The sequence below is a fragment of the Peromyscus maniculatus genome, chromosome 14, assembly GCF_049852395.1.
Source record: "Peromyscus maniculatus bairdii isolate BWxNUB_F1_BW_parent chromosome 14, HU_Pman_BW_mat_3.1, whole genome shotgun sequence".
Classification (NCBI taxonomy): Eukaryota; Metazoa; Chordata; class Mammalia; order Rodentia; family Cricetidae; genus Peromyscus; species Peromyscus maniculatus.
Genome location: NC_134865.1, coordinates 84,369,945 through 84,388,373, shown reverse-complemented (window position 1 = coordinate 84,388,373; position 18,429 = coordinate 84,369,945). Strand labels below are relative to the sequence as shown.

The 18,429-nt window shown below is 60.1% G+C and overlaps 1 protein-coding gene across 3 annotated transcripts in view; it reads right to left on the bottom strand.

The window, feature by feature from the left end:
* Positions 1-1,910: 1,910 nt before the first annotated feature.
* Kif26a (kinesin family member 26A) overlaps positions 1,911-18,429 on the bottom strand; it is a 35,293-nt gene continuing 18,774 nt past the window's right edge. For 2 of the 3 annotated variants that reach the window (XM_042261235.2, XM_076551504.1), the window contains 12 exons: positions 14,060-14,249; positions 10,464-10,676; positions 9,883-9,976; positions 9,335-9,597; positions 9,039-9,222; positions 8,726-8,888; positions 8,317-8,479; positions 4,851-7,752; positions 3,977-4,182; positions 3,826-3,846; positions 3,426-3,579; positions 1,911-3,193 (listed from right to left, as the gene is read on the bottom strand). In XM_042261235.2, coding sequence (XP_042117169.1) covers positions 3,012-3,193; positions 3,426-3,579; positions 3,826-3,846; positions 3,977-4,182; positions 4,851-7,752; positions 8,317-8,479; positions 8,726-8,888; positions 9,039-9,222; positions 9,335-9,597; positions 9,883-9,976; positions 10,464-10,676; positions 14,060-14,249 — 4,735 coding nt within the window. In that variant the 3' untranslated portion in view covers positions 1,911-3,011. The remainder of the gene's footprint in view (positions 3,194-3,425; positions 3,580-3,825; positions 3,847-3,976; positions 4,183-4,850; positions 7,753-8,316; positions 8,480-8,725; positions 8,889-9,038; positions 9,223-9,334; positions 9,598-9,882; positions 9,977-10,463; positions 10,677-14,059; positions 14,250-18,429) is intronic. The other variant, XM_006987992.2, reaches the window with a different exon arrangement.

Below are 18,429 nucleotides of genomic sequence, written 5' to 3'. Positions count from 1 at the left end.
TACGGGAGGCATGGGGCAGACTGCCATGGGCTCAGGTTCCACTACAGAGCTGGGTTCTGGGTGACTGCCGTGTTCCCATCCATAAAATGGGCGTAGCGGGACTCACATTGCTCCCCACGGGATTCCCAGCCCTTAATAACAGGGCTGAGGGCTTTGATGTCCCAGATGAAAGGCCACGCAAGGCTCCCAGGCTGGTCTCAGGACAGTGAGTTCCTTATCCAGAAAAGCAAGTGCTCCTCCGGTCTGGACTGTGGACAGTGGGCTTTACCTAGGAGACCATCGATGTTTGGGCTTTGCCTACAGAGGTACCTGGCAAGGACAAGCTTGGGGATCAAGGCTGGGGGGTGCCTCCCTCTGTGAAGTAGGTTCTGGCCCACTCCTGTGACGGACAGATGGATGTGTAGCTGAGGTGTCTCAGTGGCTACCCACCCTCACACAGTCCAGATTGCGCAATCATGATGGGAGGCCGAGCCCATACCAGGGACCTGCGGGAGGCCTTTCCCAGCATCTATGTGGGCCCTGCTTGGATCCTATGTCGCCCTGTTCTGGCAGACAGCACCTCCGTGCAGTACGCATGGGCACCGGGCTGCAAGACATAAAGTGAGCTTCTTGCCTCTCCCCTGAGAATCTCCTCTATCCCCAAATTCAAACATACCCCGTGCAACACAGCCCTCCAGATCTGGGGACAAAATGCCTCAGATAACACAGGGCTGGCTGAAAACAGCTTCCTCCCCAGAGTCTGTGTGCTGCTGCTGGCCTCAGAACAGAGTAAGAGACATGGCATGGGCAGGACATCTTCCCGACTGGCCTGTGATCCCCAGCCCCACACACCTGCTGCAGCAGAGGAGCCAGGAAGTCCCAGGACAGCCCAGAGGCCTGACCCACAGTGGCCAGAGAACAGGGTTAGAACAACTGCTAGGCTTTCTGCACGCGGTGGTGTGCTCTCCGCCCAGAGCCTGCTTCTGCCCCAGCCAGGGCCGTCTGTAAGGAGACTCGCTCCTTTGTTCATTCATTCACTTTCTTCAGCAAGGGCCCCCCAGGGCTCACTGGGGCCCAGCCCTGCGCCATGCACAAGTGTGATGATGACTCAGACCCTACCCCACCCAAGGGCCCCACTGAGGCTAGGAGACAGATATACAGAGACCACACAAGGTGTGACTTGCCACCAAGGAGGGGCCCTGGAAGCAGGGCCACCACGGAGAGGCCCCCACCGACACTGCCAGAGGCCAGAGAAGGGGGCATCCCCGGCACAGGGGGCTGCTGGGAGGGGCAGGAGTAATGAAAAGCAGAGCATCCCAGGGCTCGCAGGGTGGTGGGAGCCTGCGAGAGGACTAGGCACAGGGACAAACCAAAGGAGACAGCCAATTAATTCAGTAGGTAACACGGAGTGTGAGACCACAGAGGAGACCCAGGCTAGACCACCCTATCGCAGGAGGAGCTAGCCCTTCTGAGCAAGGGCTCCCAGGCTCAGCCCCTGAAAGACAAGCCGAGAACAAAGGAAAGGAACCAGAGCTTTTTTCTGGAGCTGTTCCCGAGTTGCGGTTTTGTCGTTTTGATTTCTCCAAATAAGACCCTCCGTGGGGAGGAGCTAGCAGCCACCACAAAAGGCTGCTTCCCTCCCTCCAGCCTGGCTCCCAAGGCGGCTCTCAGCTTCACCCTTAGGTCTCGGGGCTTAAAGAAGAAGTATGGGTTTGAACTCAGGCTGCGGCTAGCCACCTGTTCGACGTCATGGCAGCTCATATAGAAACAGCGGGCGAAGCGCAAGTCCCCAGCCCGGCTCCCTAAAATCCTCAGGTCCCACGGCTGCTCCCCTCCACCCCGCGGTCTTCTCAGCCCCCTCACTGTAAAATGTGAGCACTCCAGGCAGGGGCCAAGGGCTCAGGGGCGCCCAGTGAACTCAGAGCCGCACGAACAATCAACACATCTTTTATTCACAAATAAAAACTGTCGCGAGATGTTATCTACACATTTGTACAAAGGTCTGGACGCCTATAAAATACACACCGGTCAGGAAGCACGAACCTGCGTGCAGGCCACATCACAGGCTGGCAGGCTCACCCCCCTCATCTGCATCTGAAAAGAATCACCTCCCACAGACCCCCCCAACACTGCCCTCAGTGTACCCCAGAAAAAGCCTGCCCCCCACAGCTGCCTAGAGCCCCCGACCTAGGAATACCTGTAGAAAACCATAAAAACTTAGACAATTTGTCTTCAAATTCCCACTGCAAATTCTGTTTTTAGGCAAAATGATACAAAAATACAAAGCTAACAGAACTTTTACAAAAACTCACACCCCGTCTTTGTTGGTGGCGGTTTGCTTCATTGTGTTTTTGTTTTGTGTTTTTTTTTTTTTTTGCTTGTGGTTTTGGTAAGAATTCCTGCCGTGGAAGAAAGCATTGTGTGCTCATGGCCCAGCCCTCGCTTGTGGCCTCCGGTGTCCTCAGAACAGAATGGGGCCCTCAAGGAAAGGAGGGGACTCAGGCTAGCTGTCCGCACTCAGAGGACACGCCTGCTGTGGACTGGCGGAGACCACTCGTGGGCTGTTGAGGGAAAGCTGCTGAAGAAAATAAACCCAGTCCTGAAGGAGAGCTGGCCCGAACCAGCCCGCCCTGCTACACAAAACTGCTTAGTCGTAAGGAAGGCAAAAATCAGAAACAAACTGGCTTGCGCTCGGCCTGAGTGGCCGCAGCCACCCAGGCTGAGACTGTCTGCTGGTGTCTGGGTCCTGTCTTGAGTCCGTAGCACCAAATTAGAAAAGAAGAAAAGGCCTACTCAAGGTTAAAGGCACTTGCGTGGCTGTCTGGGTGATGACAGTCTTTCCATCCCCATGCTCTCTCTGTCCAGTGGCTGGCCCTCCCCTCCCCCACTCTCTGTCTCCTCTCTGAGATCCCCACATCCTGCACAGACCCTGTGTCTTCAACCCTCCGACCCTCTCCACATCCTCATCCCATCCCACATCCTATCCTTGCACCCCTGCCCTGCAGGCCCCCACCTATGGCCTGCGCTCAGCCTCAAACATCCACCTCCTGCGGCCCAGGTACAGCAGCGGTGGCAGCCACACCGATGTCAAAGCAGGTGACCATCATGACGTGGGCCTTGCACAGGTTAACGCACTGCTCCAGGGCAGCTGTGGCTTGCTCCAGGGCCGCCAGATACTCAGCTGACTCCGGCTCCAGCTCTGGGTCCACCTCGACTGGAGAGAGACGAGACAGGGTCAGGGCAGAAGCCAGGACAGCAGCCAGGCTCCTCAAACCCCCCAAGGAAAAGTGTCAGCTCGGAGGATCCTCCCCTTCCGCCACCTATTGTATGGGGACCGCTGAGGGCGGAGAAGGGAGAGACTCGGGAGCAGGGTCTGGGCTCCTGCACCTGCTGGGGATCTATCTATCTATCTCAGTGTCCGGCCACAGAGGGAGCGGGGCACTCACACTGCTCCAGCCAGCGCCCAGGCTCCACCATCAGCCGGCCCTGGGTCTCAGCCAGCTCCTCACAGAGGTGGTCACGTTTGGCCTGCACCTCCTGCAGCCGCTGCTGTCTGCGCTCCGCTAGCCGCAGTTTGGAGCTGATGCACACTGGGCCCTGCTGGCAAGAGACAGGGAGAGTAGTAGGCTCAGACACGGACGGCAGGGACTCTCTCCAGAAGGCTTCTTGGCACCCTGGCTTTGGCCATGGCCTCCCTCCCACTTCAGGCCCTGCATAAACACGTGGCTAACCCTCCAAGGAATGGAGGGTAGACTCTGCAGTAGCCTCAAGAGTCCCTCCCGTCATCCACCCATGGCAAAAGCACCAAGGACTACAAGCTCAGGGATGGTCCAGGCTGGTTCCTACCTTCTCCACATCCTGAGAGGGCTGTGGACAAAAAAAAAAAGGTAATGTCAGGGGCTGCCTGGCCGAATCTCCAGGGGCCCAGAGAGCTCATCAGATGGCCCTCCCTGACACCCAGGACGCCCAGCCTCTGACTGACTGTAGCCTCCCTTACCTTGGCTTCCTCCTCCCTCAGAGGCAGACGGTGCCGCTGCAGGCGCTCCACGTCATCTATCTCGTACACCTTGATCTCAAAAGGCTCCTTCAGAGAGCCAGCCAGGGGTGGGGGCAGGTCCACCCACTGCCCGGGGAGGCTGGGCTTGCGGCCTAAGGCAGCAGCATCGGGTAGTGGGGCCGGGATCAGCCTCCGTCGCTGTAGACCTGAAACAGAGCCAGGGACACCTCAGCTCGAGTCACATCACCTGCACAGCCACACCGACTGCTCTCACAGCAGTGGGACCTACTCCTCTAACCGACATCTTCCCTGCCCCTCTGCCAACCCGGAGGGGCCAGAACAGTGCTGGCGGGAGCTCTTGGGCGGCTGGGACGGTGGCCAGGGAGAGCCCAGCCCAGCGCCCAACGCCTCCTGCCTAGCCTGAACCCAAACCCTTGCCACCCTACTTTGCCAGGGTGAAGAACTAGTCTCTGGGGTGGAGTGGGGGTCCGGGAAGGGAATACACTGGGAGTGCTTACAAACTACAGTGGGTCACGCACCCCTACATGCCACCAAGCCCCAGGAGTCTTTAATAAAGTGTCTACCGCTCTCACGTGCATTCACAATCGGAAGGGCTGTATGGACCCATGGCTTATAAACCACCAAGGGCTGTGCACACCTGGCACTTGTCAACTATCCCAGAGACCACACAGGGTGAGGTGTATCAGGGTGGAGAGCCCAGGCCCACCGCCAAGAACCAAGAAAAGAGCACCCCACAGGGCTGCAAGGAACCCCCAGGGCTGCAAAACCCAGTTTTGGGGCGGAGACCAGGGTCCACTAGAGCCTGGGGTGGCCCAGTGCACGGTCAAGGCTCTCTCAGGTGACCGCTACCCACCCGTGGCCCTTTTCTTTGGGGACTTGAGGCTGCGGGAGCGGGCACCCGGGGAGGCAGTTCCGCTTTCACTCATCGAGTCGGGGGCCGAGGAGGCGCTGCCAGTGGCCTCGCTGTCGCGGATCATGCTCTCGTAGCCGCTGCTGCCCCCGCTGTGGTAGAAGAGCGCCGTGCGGCCCATGGCAGGGGGGAGCTCCCCACTCAGCACGCTGCTGTTGTCGCTGCCGTGGCCGCTGCTGTAGCGCTGAGGCCTCCTCGGTGCGGTCACCTTGCTGTAGGGGGAGGGCAGCGCCGGGCTCACAGGCGGCCGCTCCTCGGCCAGGTTCACACCGCTGTCATTGCCGCTGTCCGAGTCGGTTGAGCCCCAGGAGAGGCCGCCGCGACCGTAAGACCCACTGGCTGCCAGCTCGTGGACGCGGGTATGGGCGGCCCGGAATGCCTGCTTAGTGCCCATGATGGTGCCCCTGCCTGCCTTGGCCCCAAGACCAGGTGCGGCCCGTGGAGCCATTCGGGGTCCCGGCACAGGGCCACTAGTCGTCTTGCCTGCCACGGGGGCCAGTGGCTTCAGTGGAGTGCCCAGTGTCCGAGACGTACTAGCCCCTAGATTCCGCCCCTTGGCCCCACCAGCCGGGGGCTTGGATGCTCCAACACCCTTGGCTGGGCTGCTCCTGCAGGCAGGAGCTGATCCAAGTGGGGGGCTGGTGGGTGGTACACCCAACCTGGGCACAGCCCTCGGCGGCCGTCCCGGGACTTCCCTGACCTTGCCACTACCATGTGTAGGGCCCTCGTACCGCTCCAGGGACATGTGGCCAGTGGGGCGGTGTGCCGCCTCCATCTTGCCAGCTCGGGCTTTCAGGCTGGATGTGGCCTTGGAAACAGAGTAATCAGCCCTGCCGCTGGGCCTGGCCTCGTCTTCCCCTCGGAAGGCAGGAGTAGCCCCCGCCCGGGTCAGCCCCAGGGCCTGGGTAGGGGTGAGGGTCGTGTTCTGCTCCAGGCTAGACTTGCGCACAGGCGGAGCTGGGGGGCCGGCCCCGCTAGGCCTTGGAAGGAAGGCCCCCTTCGGAGACACGCCCTTCTTACTGCTGGAGGTGGTCTTCAGGCTTCCTGAATGGGCTATTGCCTCTGCTGGGGTGTCCCCACAGGACGCAGCAGGTGTGGTCACTCCCAGAGTGGTGGCTCCCCTCCGCAAAGGTGGGATCCGAGCCACAGCTTCCGGCCTCCGGGACCCTCTGGTTGCCATCTCACACCCGTCCACCACTCTCTGGGCACAAGTCAGCATGATCTGAGCCTCGGGCAGTCGAGGGGAGCCTGGGGTTGGGCTTGGAACCCCGCCTGCGGAGGCCATCTGGTGTGTGTCACAGTCCTCTGCCCGGAGCAGCCAAGGGTCCTCAAACAGGCCTCCGGGGCTGTACGGACCCCGGCTGGGGCCAGCGCGGCTGGTGTTTGAGGTAGTCCTGGGTTTCCGGGGAAGACTGGAGTGGATGGTCTGGGCTGAGGCTGCCTCATGCGGAGACCCCGCCCAAGGCTCTCTGCTGGGTCGGGTTTGAGTCGCTGTGACTGCCTCCCCTGGGCGGAGACCCCGGGCTGAGCCAGGATTGTCCGGTCTCCCACACTCTGAGGACCTGAACTTGCTGTCCTCTAGGAAGCTGCTGGGGGTAGGGAACTCTGGTGGACCGGGCCCTGCTGCAGAGTCGGGGCTGAAGGGAGGCTGTGGTGTGGGACCACGGCTTTCAGCCAAGCAGACACCAACGTCGCTCAGCCAGGAGCCGATGGATGAGGCTGGACTGCCACCAGGCCACGCCGTTCCCTCCGGGAGCTCCCCAGGGTCTCCTGGGCCCTCAGACACCTGTGAGGAGGTATAGGCATCAAACTCATCGTTGATACTGCTGATGATGCTGACCGGCCTCGAGCCTGAGGCCAAGGCCTGCAGGGAACAGTCACTGCCCAAACTGGCCAGACTGGAGGGTCGTGTGGCCCCTGCAAGTCCCCCCAGAGGTAGTTCCTCTACCACTGTGAACACCAGCTCATCCTCGCCGTTCAGCTCCACCGGCTGCTGTAGGGTGACGGTGGTGGTCAGCAGGCCCCGCTCCAGATGGCGCCCACGAGCAGATGTGTCTGCGAGCAGTGGGGACAAGGCCATCTGCCCGCTCATGCCCACGGGGGCTGTCCGCAACACACCGTCAGGGCCCTCTCCCCCGGGTTCTGTGGGGACGCCTCGAGCTTCCGGCTGCCGAGGTGGTGGAGGGGCTGGACTGGGCAGCGGCCTCCTGCCGCCACCTCCCGCCGTCTTGTCTGGGGCAGGTGGCTCAGACCGGGTACCATCTACTCTCTGGTCGCCCTGTGTACCAGTCTTAGAGGGCTCTGGGGTGCTCCGGTGAGTGTCTTGCCCGGGGCTGCCTCGAGGGGAGCTGGTAACCATAGGAGGGCCCACAGCCTTCCTGGGGGACGTGGCCTCGGGCAGTGAGGGTTTCCTGCCTCCTCTGGCCGGGCTGGCCTGGGCTCCGTCAGAGCCACCCTGGGGACCAGGGACTCCCTCGCTGCCATCTATGCACTCTAGGCGTTCCTGCAGCTCGGCAAATGTACTGCAGCGGAAGTGGTCGGCGTCCCGGGGCCCCTCGGAGGGCCTGCGGCGGCTCAGTGCCGGGATGATGGGCACGAAGTCGGGCGGGCCCTCGTTGTCAGTCAGCTCACGGTCCGACAGGGCTGCCCCGCCAGGCCCGACGTAGATGACTGTGTCACAGGACTGCTCGCTGCTGGATGAGTAGTCAGGGTCGCCGGGCAGGCCAGGAGCCGGGCGGTCAGGGTCCAGGACCACGGTGCGCGGGTGGAAAGGCCGCAGGTGTGGGGGACGGCGGGCCCGGCTCTCCTCACAGGAACTCTCCCCTCCTGAGGAGCTGGATGCATACTGAGGGCAGCACAACAGAGCCTTGTGAGTAGACCCACCCCTGTCTGCACACGCCCCTGGTCCCCAGCTCATCTCTTCCTTGGACTCTGCCCTCTCAGCCTGGGAGTGTGGACTCTGCGAGACAGCAGCAGCTGAGCAAGGCCCTGTAAGCGCTGGGGATCACGCTGCAGGGTAGAGAACGTAAGGGAGGCTTCTGAGGAGCTTTGAGAGGTAATCAGCATGGACCATGTCCCTGGGGGTGGAGGGTCAGGCAGAAAAGATCATGCTACACCAAGTGCAGCATCCAGACCCAGGGCAGTCACCTCAGAACACCCAGCATTCCCGGGAAGTCTCCTGCTGGGAGGGTGTTCATTCCCCTTACAACATAAACCCTACTGTAAGCAGCTGCATCCCTGCCCAGTGCCCCAGGGACTTGGGGCTGGGCTCTTCTCTGGAGACATAAGAGACCCACCCACAGCTGAACACACCTATTGCCCCTTCTCCCTGATGTCCAGAGTGGGGGTGGGGCTATAGAGGATATGGGAGCCTGGGGGCCCCTGGGAGGCAGCAGGAGCTGGGGCTCACCTTGCCCTTCTTCCTGCGCAGGCGGTGGATGCGGGCAGCCAGCTGCACAGTGCTGAGTGTCTCGGCGTGGTGGGCCGGTGAGTCTGAGATGTGCGCTATCATAGTGGTGCGGCAGTTGGTAGTAGCCAGGGACTCCCGCAGCAGCATGGTGAGCCTGTGGTCCCTACAAGCCAAGGATTCGCTCAGGGGCTGGGGTGAGGGGCCGTCTAGGTGGAAGACCGGGCGAGGTGCAGACCACCAGCCTGGGAGGCAGGGCTATGTGGGGAGCTCTCACCATGCCCTCGCTCCTGTCCCTGCACCCAAAGCTCCAGGACCCACTGCTGGCCCTGCACTGAGGCCCCCAGAAATGCCAGACGTCCAAACAGCCAGTTTCCCAGGCCACCCTGCTGGTGCCCGCTCCCATCCTCACCTGTAGGGCACATGCTTGGCCCCGTTGACGAGGGCCAGGATGACACTGCCCAGAGCTGACAGAGACAGACACAGGGCTCCTCCAGAAGCCTCCCCGCCTCTGCTGAGTGCCGCCTCACAGCTGCCCAGGTCGATGAGGTGCAGGCGGCTGCGACCTCCAGACACTGAAAACAGTACAGGTAGGAGCTGGGGTCTGGGCACCCACACCTTGCTCCACAGCCCACCCAAGCAGGCAGAGAAGCCCACAAGGCCCCCCCTCGGGGGGCTGGCAACCCCACGGACATGCCCTCCCACCTCCCACCCCGTGCACCTACTTCCTCCTTGGCCACACTTCTCCACACGGTACTGGTACACGTGCAGCGTGAAGAGCATGTGGGAGCTACGCCGGGCGTCTCCCCCACAGCCAGCGTGACTAGTGCTGCGGGCGGCCAAGGCCGCATCCAGGTAGAAGGCCGCCTTCTCTGCTGTGGGGGCCCGCAGCTCATTCTGGTTCTGGAGCTGTGAGGGGAAAGGTGGTGGAGGACACATGTATTTAGTGGCTTGAGGCCAAGCACAGTGCTCCCTCTTCCCCCGTCCACAGTCTCAGAAAAGGCTAAAAGCACTGGTGTACCTGTGCCCCACACACAGGGTCCTCCCGCAGGTACACGCCCGGAGACTGGGTGTCCTGGAGGCTGCCCGAAGCCACCTCGGCAAGCAGGTCCCGGAGACTCTGGTCATGGCCGCACACTTCCACGGCAGACACACGGATGGAGAAGCGTGTGCCCATCCTCTCCTTGCGCTCATCAATGAGCCTGAAGAGCCAGGAGATAGCACAGGGCACGATGCCCAGGCTCTGGGGTGAGCTGTCCTTCCCAATCATGGTGTATGACTTGCCTGGGAGACAGCGGCATGTGAGGACCACCGCTAACCCTCCACAAACCGCCCTCAAGAGTCCCTCCAGGCTCAGGAACGTGCCCAGGGTCCTCAGGGCCAACCCAAACGGCCTTGACACCTCATTCTTCCACTCTGAGGCCTCTGCGTCCGGCTCGGCCTGCCTCAGCTTTGCTGTGAGACCCCCCACTCCTACATCCAGGCCCAGGCTCAGTGATATCAGCCACCAAGACAGGGAGGGGGCAGTTAGAAGGCATCATGGGTGCACACGAGCGACAGAGCACTTACCAAGGCTCATGTGGCCGAAGGAGAAAATGCAGCCGTCGGCTCCACCAACCACAGACTGGAGCACGTCAGCCACGGTTCCTGAGCAGACCTCAGCCTGGGGAGGAACCCAGTGGGGGGATTAGGCAGGTGCCAGAGCTGACGGGCTGTGGCTAGTGCCTCTGCTACATCTGCAAACCTAAGGCCCCTTAGTCCTGGTCACAGGCAGACAGGCAGCCCACAGGGCACATGAATGACCGACACATAAGTTAGCAGACAGGACACACACAATACAGGACGGATGTGCTGGGCCTCGGCACCCGACCTAGCACTGACAGTGGCTGCCCACAACACAGCATAAGGAAGTCATGGTCACTGCTCTGTGTGCTGCTGTGTGGGCACCCAGTGTCCCTAGTTTCCAGGGCATAGCCACTCAGAGAGTTTCATAGGAGAATGGGCCTGAAGAGCTCAGTGTTTCCCCAGGCCTAGGCAGAGACTGGGGAGATGTCCTGGGCTAGGGAGGCAGACCCGGCAGGCAGCTACGTTCCCACTCCGCAGAGGGTCAGATCTGACCCTGTAACAAGCGCCCAGGCGTTCCACTGTACCTGCTCCGAGTCCTGGGGGAAGATGGCGTCAAAAGCAAACATCTTGGGGACCGGTGCCGTAGGGGCGTGGCGGAGGCCTGCGCAGCCTGGGGGCCCAGCAGCGGGGTCATAGAGAGTCACCTGCTTCTTCCGAGGGTCCACCTTCAGGTAGGACGTGGACTCGGCGGAGCGCTGGACTCCTTGGGCAGGCCAGATGCGCAGCATCACCTTTACCTGGGGGTTGGCAGAAGCAGGCATCTGAGCCCCGCCCTCCACCCAGCTGGCCACTAATTACAGAGCAGGGGAAGCCAGCTCCAGTCAGGACAGCAGACCAGGTCTCAGCATGGGTGCTGAGACCACAGGAATGCTGCCCGAGCGGCTCCCACATGAGGTCAGCCGGGTAGAGAGAAAATGGAGCCCAGGGTGGGGTAAGGCGGGTGGGGTGCACAGCCCGTCAGCAAAGCGGGAGATGAGGCAAGGTAGGGAAGGAGAGGGCAGCTGGCAGAGACAGGGAGCACTCCCTAGGCCCCTGGTGTTTCTCCTTCAGGGAGCCCTGAAGGTGAGGCGGCACCATCACCAGCCTCAGGACAAGTCCTTGATGGGAGGACTTGCACCCCAGGAAGACAGCAGGCACACCTGTAGGGTGAACAAATGTACAACCCCATAGACAGGGGAAGGGCCCCAGAAGGCCGAGAGGCTGTGGGGAGAAACTCCAGGCTTGCCGCGTCTGCCCTGAAACAACTCAGGAAGCCGGGTTCACGAAGAGAGAAGCTAGGGTGGGCACAGAGCGGAGGGAGGTCCACGGAACGAGAATCCAATCTGAGAAGAGGCAATTCTGAAGTCTTGCCTAACGAGCCCCAATTTGGGGAAACCGAGGCTGGGAGGTGTGTGGAGGAGAGGGCAAGGGTGGACCTGAGCTCCTGGAGCTCTGCTATTGACTGGTCAGCCTGGGCCCTGGCAGAAACAAAGGAGATTCCAATATGCCCAGTGAATGCCAGGGTCCATAAGGCCCAGAACAATGGACCCCCAAAACCTCCCATGAAAGTGCAATGGAGGATACGAGGATGCCAAAGAACGCTGCACTGCGGCACCCCAAAACCTGTGTGGAGGCTGGGGCAGATGGGAGGCACCCTGAGTTAGGGCCCCCCTTGGCTGGAGGTCACACCTTTCACTCTCCAATGAAATCTCTGACTTCGCACTGGTGTAAACCAAATTACCAGAGACTCATTTCAGAACCAATATTTTTCAAGGATTTAATTGTAAGTGACAGATACATAATGCTGCAAAATTGGTTTAGGGGGCCGCTTACGCAAGCACCACGGGCCGCTCCCAGCGGACAAGGGGCACATTGATATGCAGAGCCTCCTGCGGAGCGGAGCGTCCCACCCTCTGGGGAGAGAGGGGAGCCAAGAAAGACTTGGCTATTGTACTACTGAGGACCTGGGCTCCATCAGGCAAGAATCGATTCTTTTATTCCCCAGTGACGGGGACAAAACGATTTCATTTCCACACGCTGCTGCAATGCAGGCGAAAATGTACACTTCCAGGTAATTTTTGGCAATTTTTTTTCCAGTGTGAACTCCTCACCACTTCAGGAACCAAATGGGCTCTGGAGATGTGAGAGGCTGCCTAGCGGGGAGGAGAGGCCTGGAGAAGCTGCGATTTGGCTCTGATGTCTCTGGATGCCTCTTCAGCAGATACTAATCCCGAGTCCCCAGGCAGGGAGGGGACTGAGCGGGGCATCTCGTCCAGCCTGCCCCCCACTGCCCCCGTCCATTGTCTGCTGGAAAGAACCTGTCATTACCTCAGGGAAATGACAGGGTCTCTCGGGAGACAAGAGCATCCTCACCCCCCAAATGTGCAGATATCACAAAGCCACTGGAGCTGGGGGGGAGGGGAAGCACATTTTACATAAAAGCCGGGCTTCCAGCTCCCCAGAGGTGGACCAATCTGGGGAGGGGGATGGGCGCCACTCAGCACCCAACACCAGAGATGTCTTTTTTAATACCACGGTATGATGAATTATCTTAAGTAGCACATTAATGTCAGACACTGAATGTAATCTAACTTCTTTTCTGTGGCAATATTAAACGCCTTTCAGGAGGTACTTCTGATGATGTGACATTAGTGCTGATGACACCTAGAGCCAGGGAGGGGGACAGAGGTGTGGGGGACAGGGGCTGGGTAACAGGCAGGTGGCCAGGACACTTGGTCTCTGGGGAAAGCCCTGAATGGTCCAGGGTCAGTAGAAAAGAAGGCTTAGGGGTTCCTCGGACGGCGGAGACCTGGCAGGCCCCCCAAACACAGTGACCATAAAGAGCAGGTGCCATCCTGAGCTTTAATGTCCAGAAATGTTCCAGCTGGGACTCCTTACCCCATCAGCCCCAAGGCAGACACCGTCCCCACACCCACCACAACCCCTGAGGAAGAGAAGCAAGGTGGACAGACAGGCTAAGAGAAAACACAGGCTGGTCCCAGGCCTAGTCATTCTTCCCCCAGTGTCATCCCAGCCCTGTACCCACACAGCCAGGACGGTGACAACCTGGTCAGTGGGACCCACCTAGAGCTGTGGCAGGCGGAGGAGACTGGGGTGCTAAAGTCACTCAGGCCTCGGCCCAGTCTCCCTCCCTCCCTCCCTCACTAGACAGTGCGGACGCCACCGGCCTCGTCTACTAAACACTGCCAGTGTGAAAGGCGGGGGCAGCCAAGGTCTGGCGGGCATGGGTAGTGGGGGTCAGGGACACCCCTCCTCCCAACAGAATAGGGCAGAGAGGCAGGTGACGCCCGTCACCAAGAACTGTAACTGTCCTAAACGAGGCAGGCTGCCCTGGCCCGGCTCGCAGCCCAGCCAACCCGGAACAACCGTATATCCACAGACCTTCCCAGAATGGCCCCACCAGGCCCAGACGGCTGGGCTGCCCAGGTAAACCCACCACAGCAATACAGCGGCCTGGGGCCAGGAGCAGGCCACGGGTTCAGATCCACACAGCTGGGTCCAGATGTGAGAAACTTTCAGTCAACTCTACGACATTCCTGGGCCTGGACACAGCACAAGTGGCCACACTGGACACGTATGTGGCCCCCATGCCAACTGTCTGCAATCGACCCCAGGCTAGTCTATTTCCCATACTCCACCCCCACGGAGGCCACCTCCAGCAGACTGCCTTGAGGAAGCCATGGGGTGTGTCCCCTTCCCAGGGGAAGGGAGGAGCCAGGGGGCCTGGCTTCCAGCCACCAGTTAGCGTTCTGAGAGGCGGCAGAGGGCAAGAAAAGCAGCCCACAGTGCTAAAAGGGTGCAGAGTGGAGTCAGCTGGGCCTGAGGAGGCCCAGGCCCTCCCACTGGCCTGCAGCTGCCTGTCTGGGCAGCCCTGTCTAGAAAGCTCTTCCTTCCTCGGGGGCTCTGCCGCAGAAGGAGGCCTCCCTTCTGGAAGGAAGGTCTGCAAACACACAGCTTCCTCTCTGGTCCCTATTCCGGAGTCCACTCCCACTAGCCAGTGCTGACCATGTGGGCAGGACACGCGCATGCAGGACTAATGCCAAGCCGGGGACGGCCGCACTGGGCATGAGCGAGAAGGTCCAGTTCCATAACACCCAGGATGCCTGGCAGGGGGCACTACCTTTCCGAAGTTGCTGGGGTTTTCCTTGGCCTTGGAGGCCGCCCTGAGCAGGCAGGGGGGCACTGGAGGAGGCCACAGCTGCAGAGTGCCACTGAAGTCCGTGGGGTAGGTGGACGTGCCCCGGGTGGTGGGTGCAGGTGGTGGGTGGTGCTTCTTGCGCTTGGAGGCCAGGCTGAGCTTCTGGGCAGCCCTGGGGAGGAGAGGCAGGGGGCTCAGAGTATACCAACATCTACTCCGTCACTGTGTCTGTCCACACCACGCTGCCCCACCCTCAGACTCCACCAGCCACACAGGAATTGCTCCGAGAAAACAGCCAGGAATTCTAACAGCTTCACGGCCTGAACTGCATTTTTCTGAGTGGTGTGGTCCACAGCCGGGACCACAGCCAGGACAGGAGGCAGATGGTCCTTGTAGACACAGGACTGCAATCTGCTCTGGAGATCCCTGAAGTCACAGCCTTCATCCATACCCTCCATAGCCTTCTTCAAGCTGACTGCCTTCCAGGGATACATCTCACGGGTCAGGTCTCTGTCCTGGGGTGGGTTTTCCCGAAGCCCCCAGACCCTCTCAACAGTTGCCCCCACTGCCCTCCCACCCCCACCCCCCGCAAAGTCCTCCAGCCAAGGCTCTGGCTCCTGCCATAACTGAGATCATGAGAGCCACACGGCCCTAACCCACGCCACAAGGACCCAAGAATATCACCACTGTAAATTCAAACCATGGGTACCCTGGCCGAGGCACTCCCCCTGGGCCTGTCACCATTTTCCAAAGAAGAAGGCTCAGGTGGGGGCAGGTGACCAGGACGAGAAGCTATCCAACCAGGTGCACCCCTCCCCCACACCCCCAAATGCCCCGGCTCCTTCTCCCCATCCCGGTAGGCCTCCCAGGTCCATTCTGTCCTCCTCAGAAGGCTCCAACACGCGAGAGCCCAGAGCCCGGGGCCCTCCTTGGCACCTCCCACCATGTTGCTGGTGCTCTGGTAACTCCTCTCATCTTTAATAGGAGTTGTCTTTTAAGAGGCCCCAGGGACAGCTTCCTCGTAGTGAGGTGTCATCACAGAAAATAAAAGTAATCTACGACGCATGGCGGAGTCCTTAGCGGAGCGGCGGCAGCACCCGCGTGCAGCAGACAGGGAGCGGAGGTCTCCTGCCCAGGAGGAGCCCTGGACTCCAGAACCTGGGTTCTCTGGCAGTGGTGGCACCTGCACCCTGAGGTGCCAACTCAAAACCTCACACGGCGCCGTAAGCATCTGCCTAGTACCTGCCTGGGCCTGTGTTTGCAAAGTTCAAATGAGCCATGCAAGGAAGTCTGTCACAGCACCCTCAGAGAAGAGGCACGCGGCAAAACAAGGCAGCCAGGCCAACACTACCAGACTGCGTACACCGAGAAGTCAAAGGTCAAGGCAAGAAGGATCCCTCAGCTACAACCCAATCTACTCCCGTGGGGGTCAGAGGACATCGGCAGTGCCTGGAAGGGCCACAGCAGAGAGCTATACTGTTCTGCCATCCGCTCGGGGGCTCTCCATGCCTCCTCCCACCTCCCTATTTGGGGCCTCCGGCTCCAGATCCCACCCCAGCGGCCTCCTGAGGAAAGCCCCCGTCCAGCCTCAGAAAGCACTGTTCTCTCCAGGTCTGATCAGGGCAGGGCAGTCACAACCCCCTTGCCTGGTACTGCCCAGTGCAGGGAACCAATGGAAGAGCTATGCCATCCCAGCTGGGCAGAAAGAGGCCCAGGGATTCCTGGGCAGGGCAAGGAGGCTTCCTTGAGTAGCTTTCTTGCCTGTAAGTGGGTGCAGAGACCCAACTACCTCCTGCACAGGGCCAGCAGCACCTTGGTCTGACCTGACCTGCAGCACCTCCCCGAAGGGTTAGGAGCCAGCAGCTGCTGGAGCAGGCCCGGCCTCCAGCGTTCACAAAGTGTGACTCACAGCAGTTCCCCGACGACTGACGGATGCCCCAGGACAGGTACCTTCTCTTTGATGAAGATGAGATGATGAATTCCCACCAACCTCCCAAGACTGCAAGGCTTCGGCTTGCAGGCGCTTTAGTCCCAGAGGCCAAGCCTGCCCCCTGAGGACCCCAGTTTGGTTCTGAGCAGCAAAGACATAGGAAACGCCGGGCAGTGGTGGCGCACGACTTTAATCCCAGCACTCGAGAGGCAGAGGCAGGCGGATCTCTGTGAGTTCGAGGCCAGCCTGGTCTGCAGAGCAAGATCCAGGAAAGGCGCAAAGCTACACAGAGAAACCCTGTCTCGAAAAAAAAAAAAAAAAAAAAAAAAAAGACACAGGAAACGTGCCTCACCAAGGCTAAGAAAAGATAGGGTACCATACCCAGGACCATCAAGGCCACCACACTGTGTGGAAGTGGCAGCCCGGGGCAGCAGGACATGCAGGGAGGAGTGGCCCGGTCTGAGCAGTCTGCCCCTGACTGGAAAATTAAAAAAGGCAGGAGCTTCCCAACAGCCCTCTCAACCCCAGGGACACCACCTCCAGGAAGCTTGTCCTGATGCCCCCAAGGTAGACCCCAACCCTAAGCCTCCTGCTCTAGAGAACCACTCTGGCCTGAGATGACTACAGAGACACCAGCCAAGCCAAGCCCGAGCTCACAGGAAGCCCGGCGCAGACCTGAATGAGGGCATGAATGACCCAGTTTGTGAATGCCAGCCTGAACAGCAGCCCCAGATTCATCATCTCTCTGGTCACTGATTCATGAGAACAGAAAGAAAAATGGATTTTTTTTCTCCCTTTTCATAAAGAAAATGTACCTCTTCCAAAGAGGAAGGTAATTTAGAGGCAGATGGACTTGACACTGAGGTCTTTGAGCATCTGAAAGGCAGCTTGTGCCCTTGGAGTGATGAGGAGTTGCCAACCCAGCGCTTTCCCTCAGCTCAGAGGCTGGCGGGCATGGCAAGGCCCCACCAAGCCTCCTTCACCACAGCAGACCTGCCATCTGCAGGATCTGCCTCACGAGGACTAAAGTACTCACTGGGAGCTCCTTGGTGGGTCCTACAGGACAGTTACAGGGACCTAAGACATGACTGGAGGGAGCTACCACCCAAGGCCTCCCTGGGCCCGTGGTGCCGCTGTGCCCTGCGGGCCTGGAGCAAGCAAGAGACTGTGCCGACAAGTCTTCCCTCCTGGTGGCCCAGACCGGCTTTGGAGCCTCGGCACCTCTGCCGGCTAGACCCAAACGTACGTCCAGAAAGACATTTGGGGCTCCACAGGGGCCAGGAAGCTTCGGGTACCAGGAAGACATCCTTGCCCCATAGCTACCTGAAAGATGCCTCCTCCAGCAGAGGTTCCCAAGATCTCTAGATTCTGGGTACCAGAGGTCACCCATCTTTACTAAGGGCAGAAGGATAGCCAGGCAGGTGGGCAGGGCTAACGGGAGCCTCGGAAACAGAGAGGTGGCTACAGGCTGCACAGCCATGAGAGGGTTCAGAACTGGGGTGTCAAGGTCACAGCAGCCCCCACGGAGAGTGGCCTCAAGTTTCTAACTGAGGACAAACATCCAGTCAGCGCTTAGCCACTCGGGTCCAGCTGAGGGGATGTTACTCTGCCCGCCTGGTGCTCAGTTACCCACCCCGGGGACTGCAGTGTGCTTCCCTGTAGACATGGCACGTGGAAGTGGTTGAGGAAGGCTGGGCTGGTTGTTCTGCCTGGGGAGAGTACCCAGAGAAGTGGCAGGGCCCAGACTCACCCCAGGACTATGAGATTGAGACCCTAAACTGCTGAGCCCACCCCTACTCTGTGTGCACAGCACAGAGGCACCTGCCAGGCTCCTCCTCAGGCCCTGAGGCCCCACCCCCACCCCCAGAGCACACAAGGGCAGCACTCTGATCAGGCCTCCATCCCAGGACACCTTCACAGACTCAAGACCCTCTCCCATCACGCAAACCTCCCAAGGGCAGGGATGAGCAAGGATCGTTTTACGCATCCGGGTCCAGAAAGTGAAGGCAGGAACACGGCATCTGCTCCGTATGAGCCAGGGGCCGTGGGGTGGGGCCAAAGTACCACAGCCTCCTGGTACACTCTGGGCAAGCCCCGCCCCAACTCGGTGCCTCCCCTTTATCCACAAGGCCAGGCAGCGGTTACATAGTTGTAAAGCTTCCCATAGCTATCTCAGCCCCGTGGGACACCACCTGCAGAAACACCGATCACCCTTAACCCAGCCCTCAACAGGTCTTCAGGAAGCCACTGAGATTCACAGTGACCCATATGGCCCTGGAAGTAATGGCAGCCGGGAGCGCTCCCCACCCCCACTCCCATACTTACACCAGCCTTGGGGAACCTGCCTCCAGCCCCTAACCCAAGTCCACTTGTTTCTTTGTTTCTATGGTAACTTTCCAAGGTCAGGGTGTTGCTCAGGCAG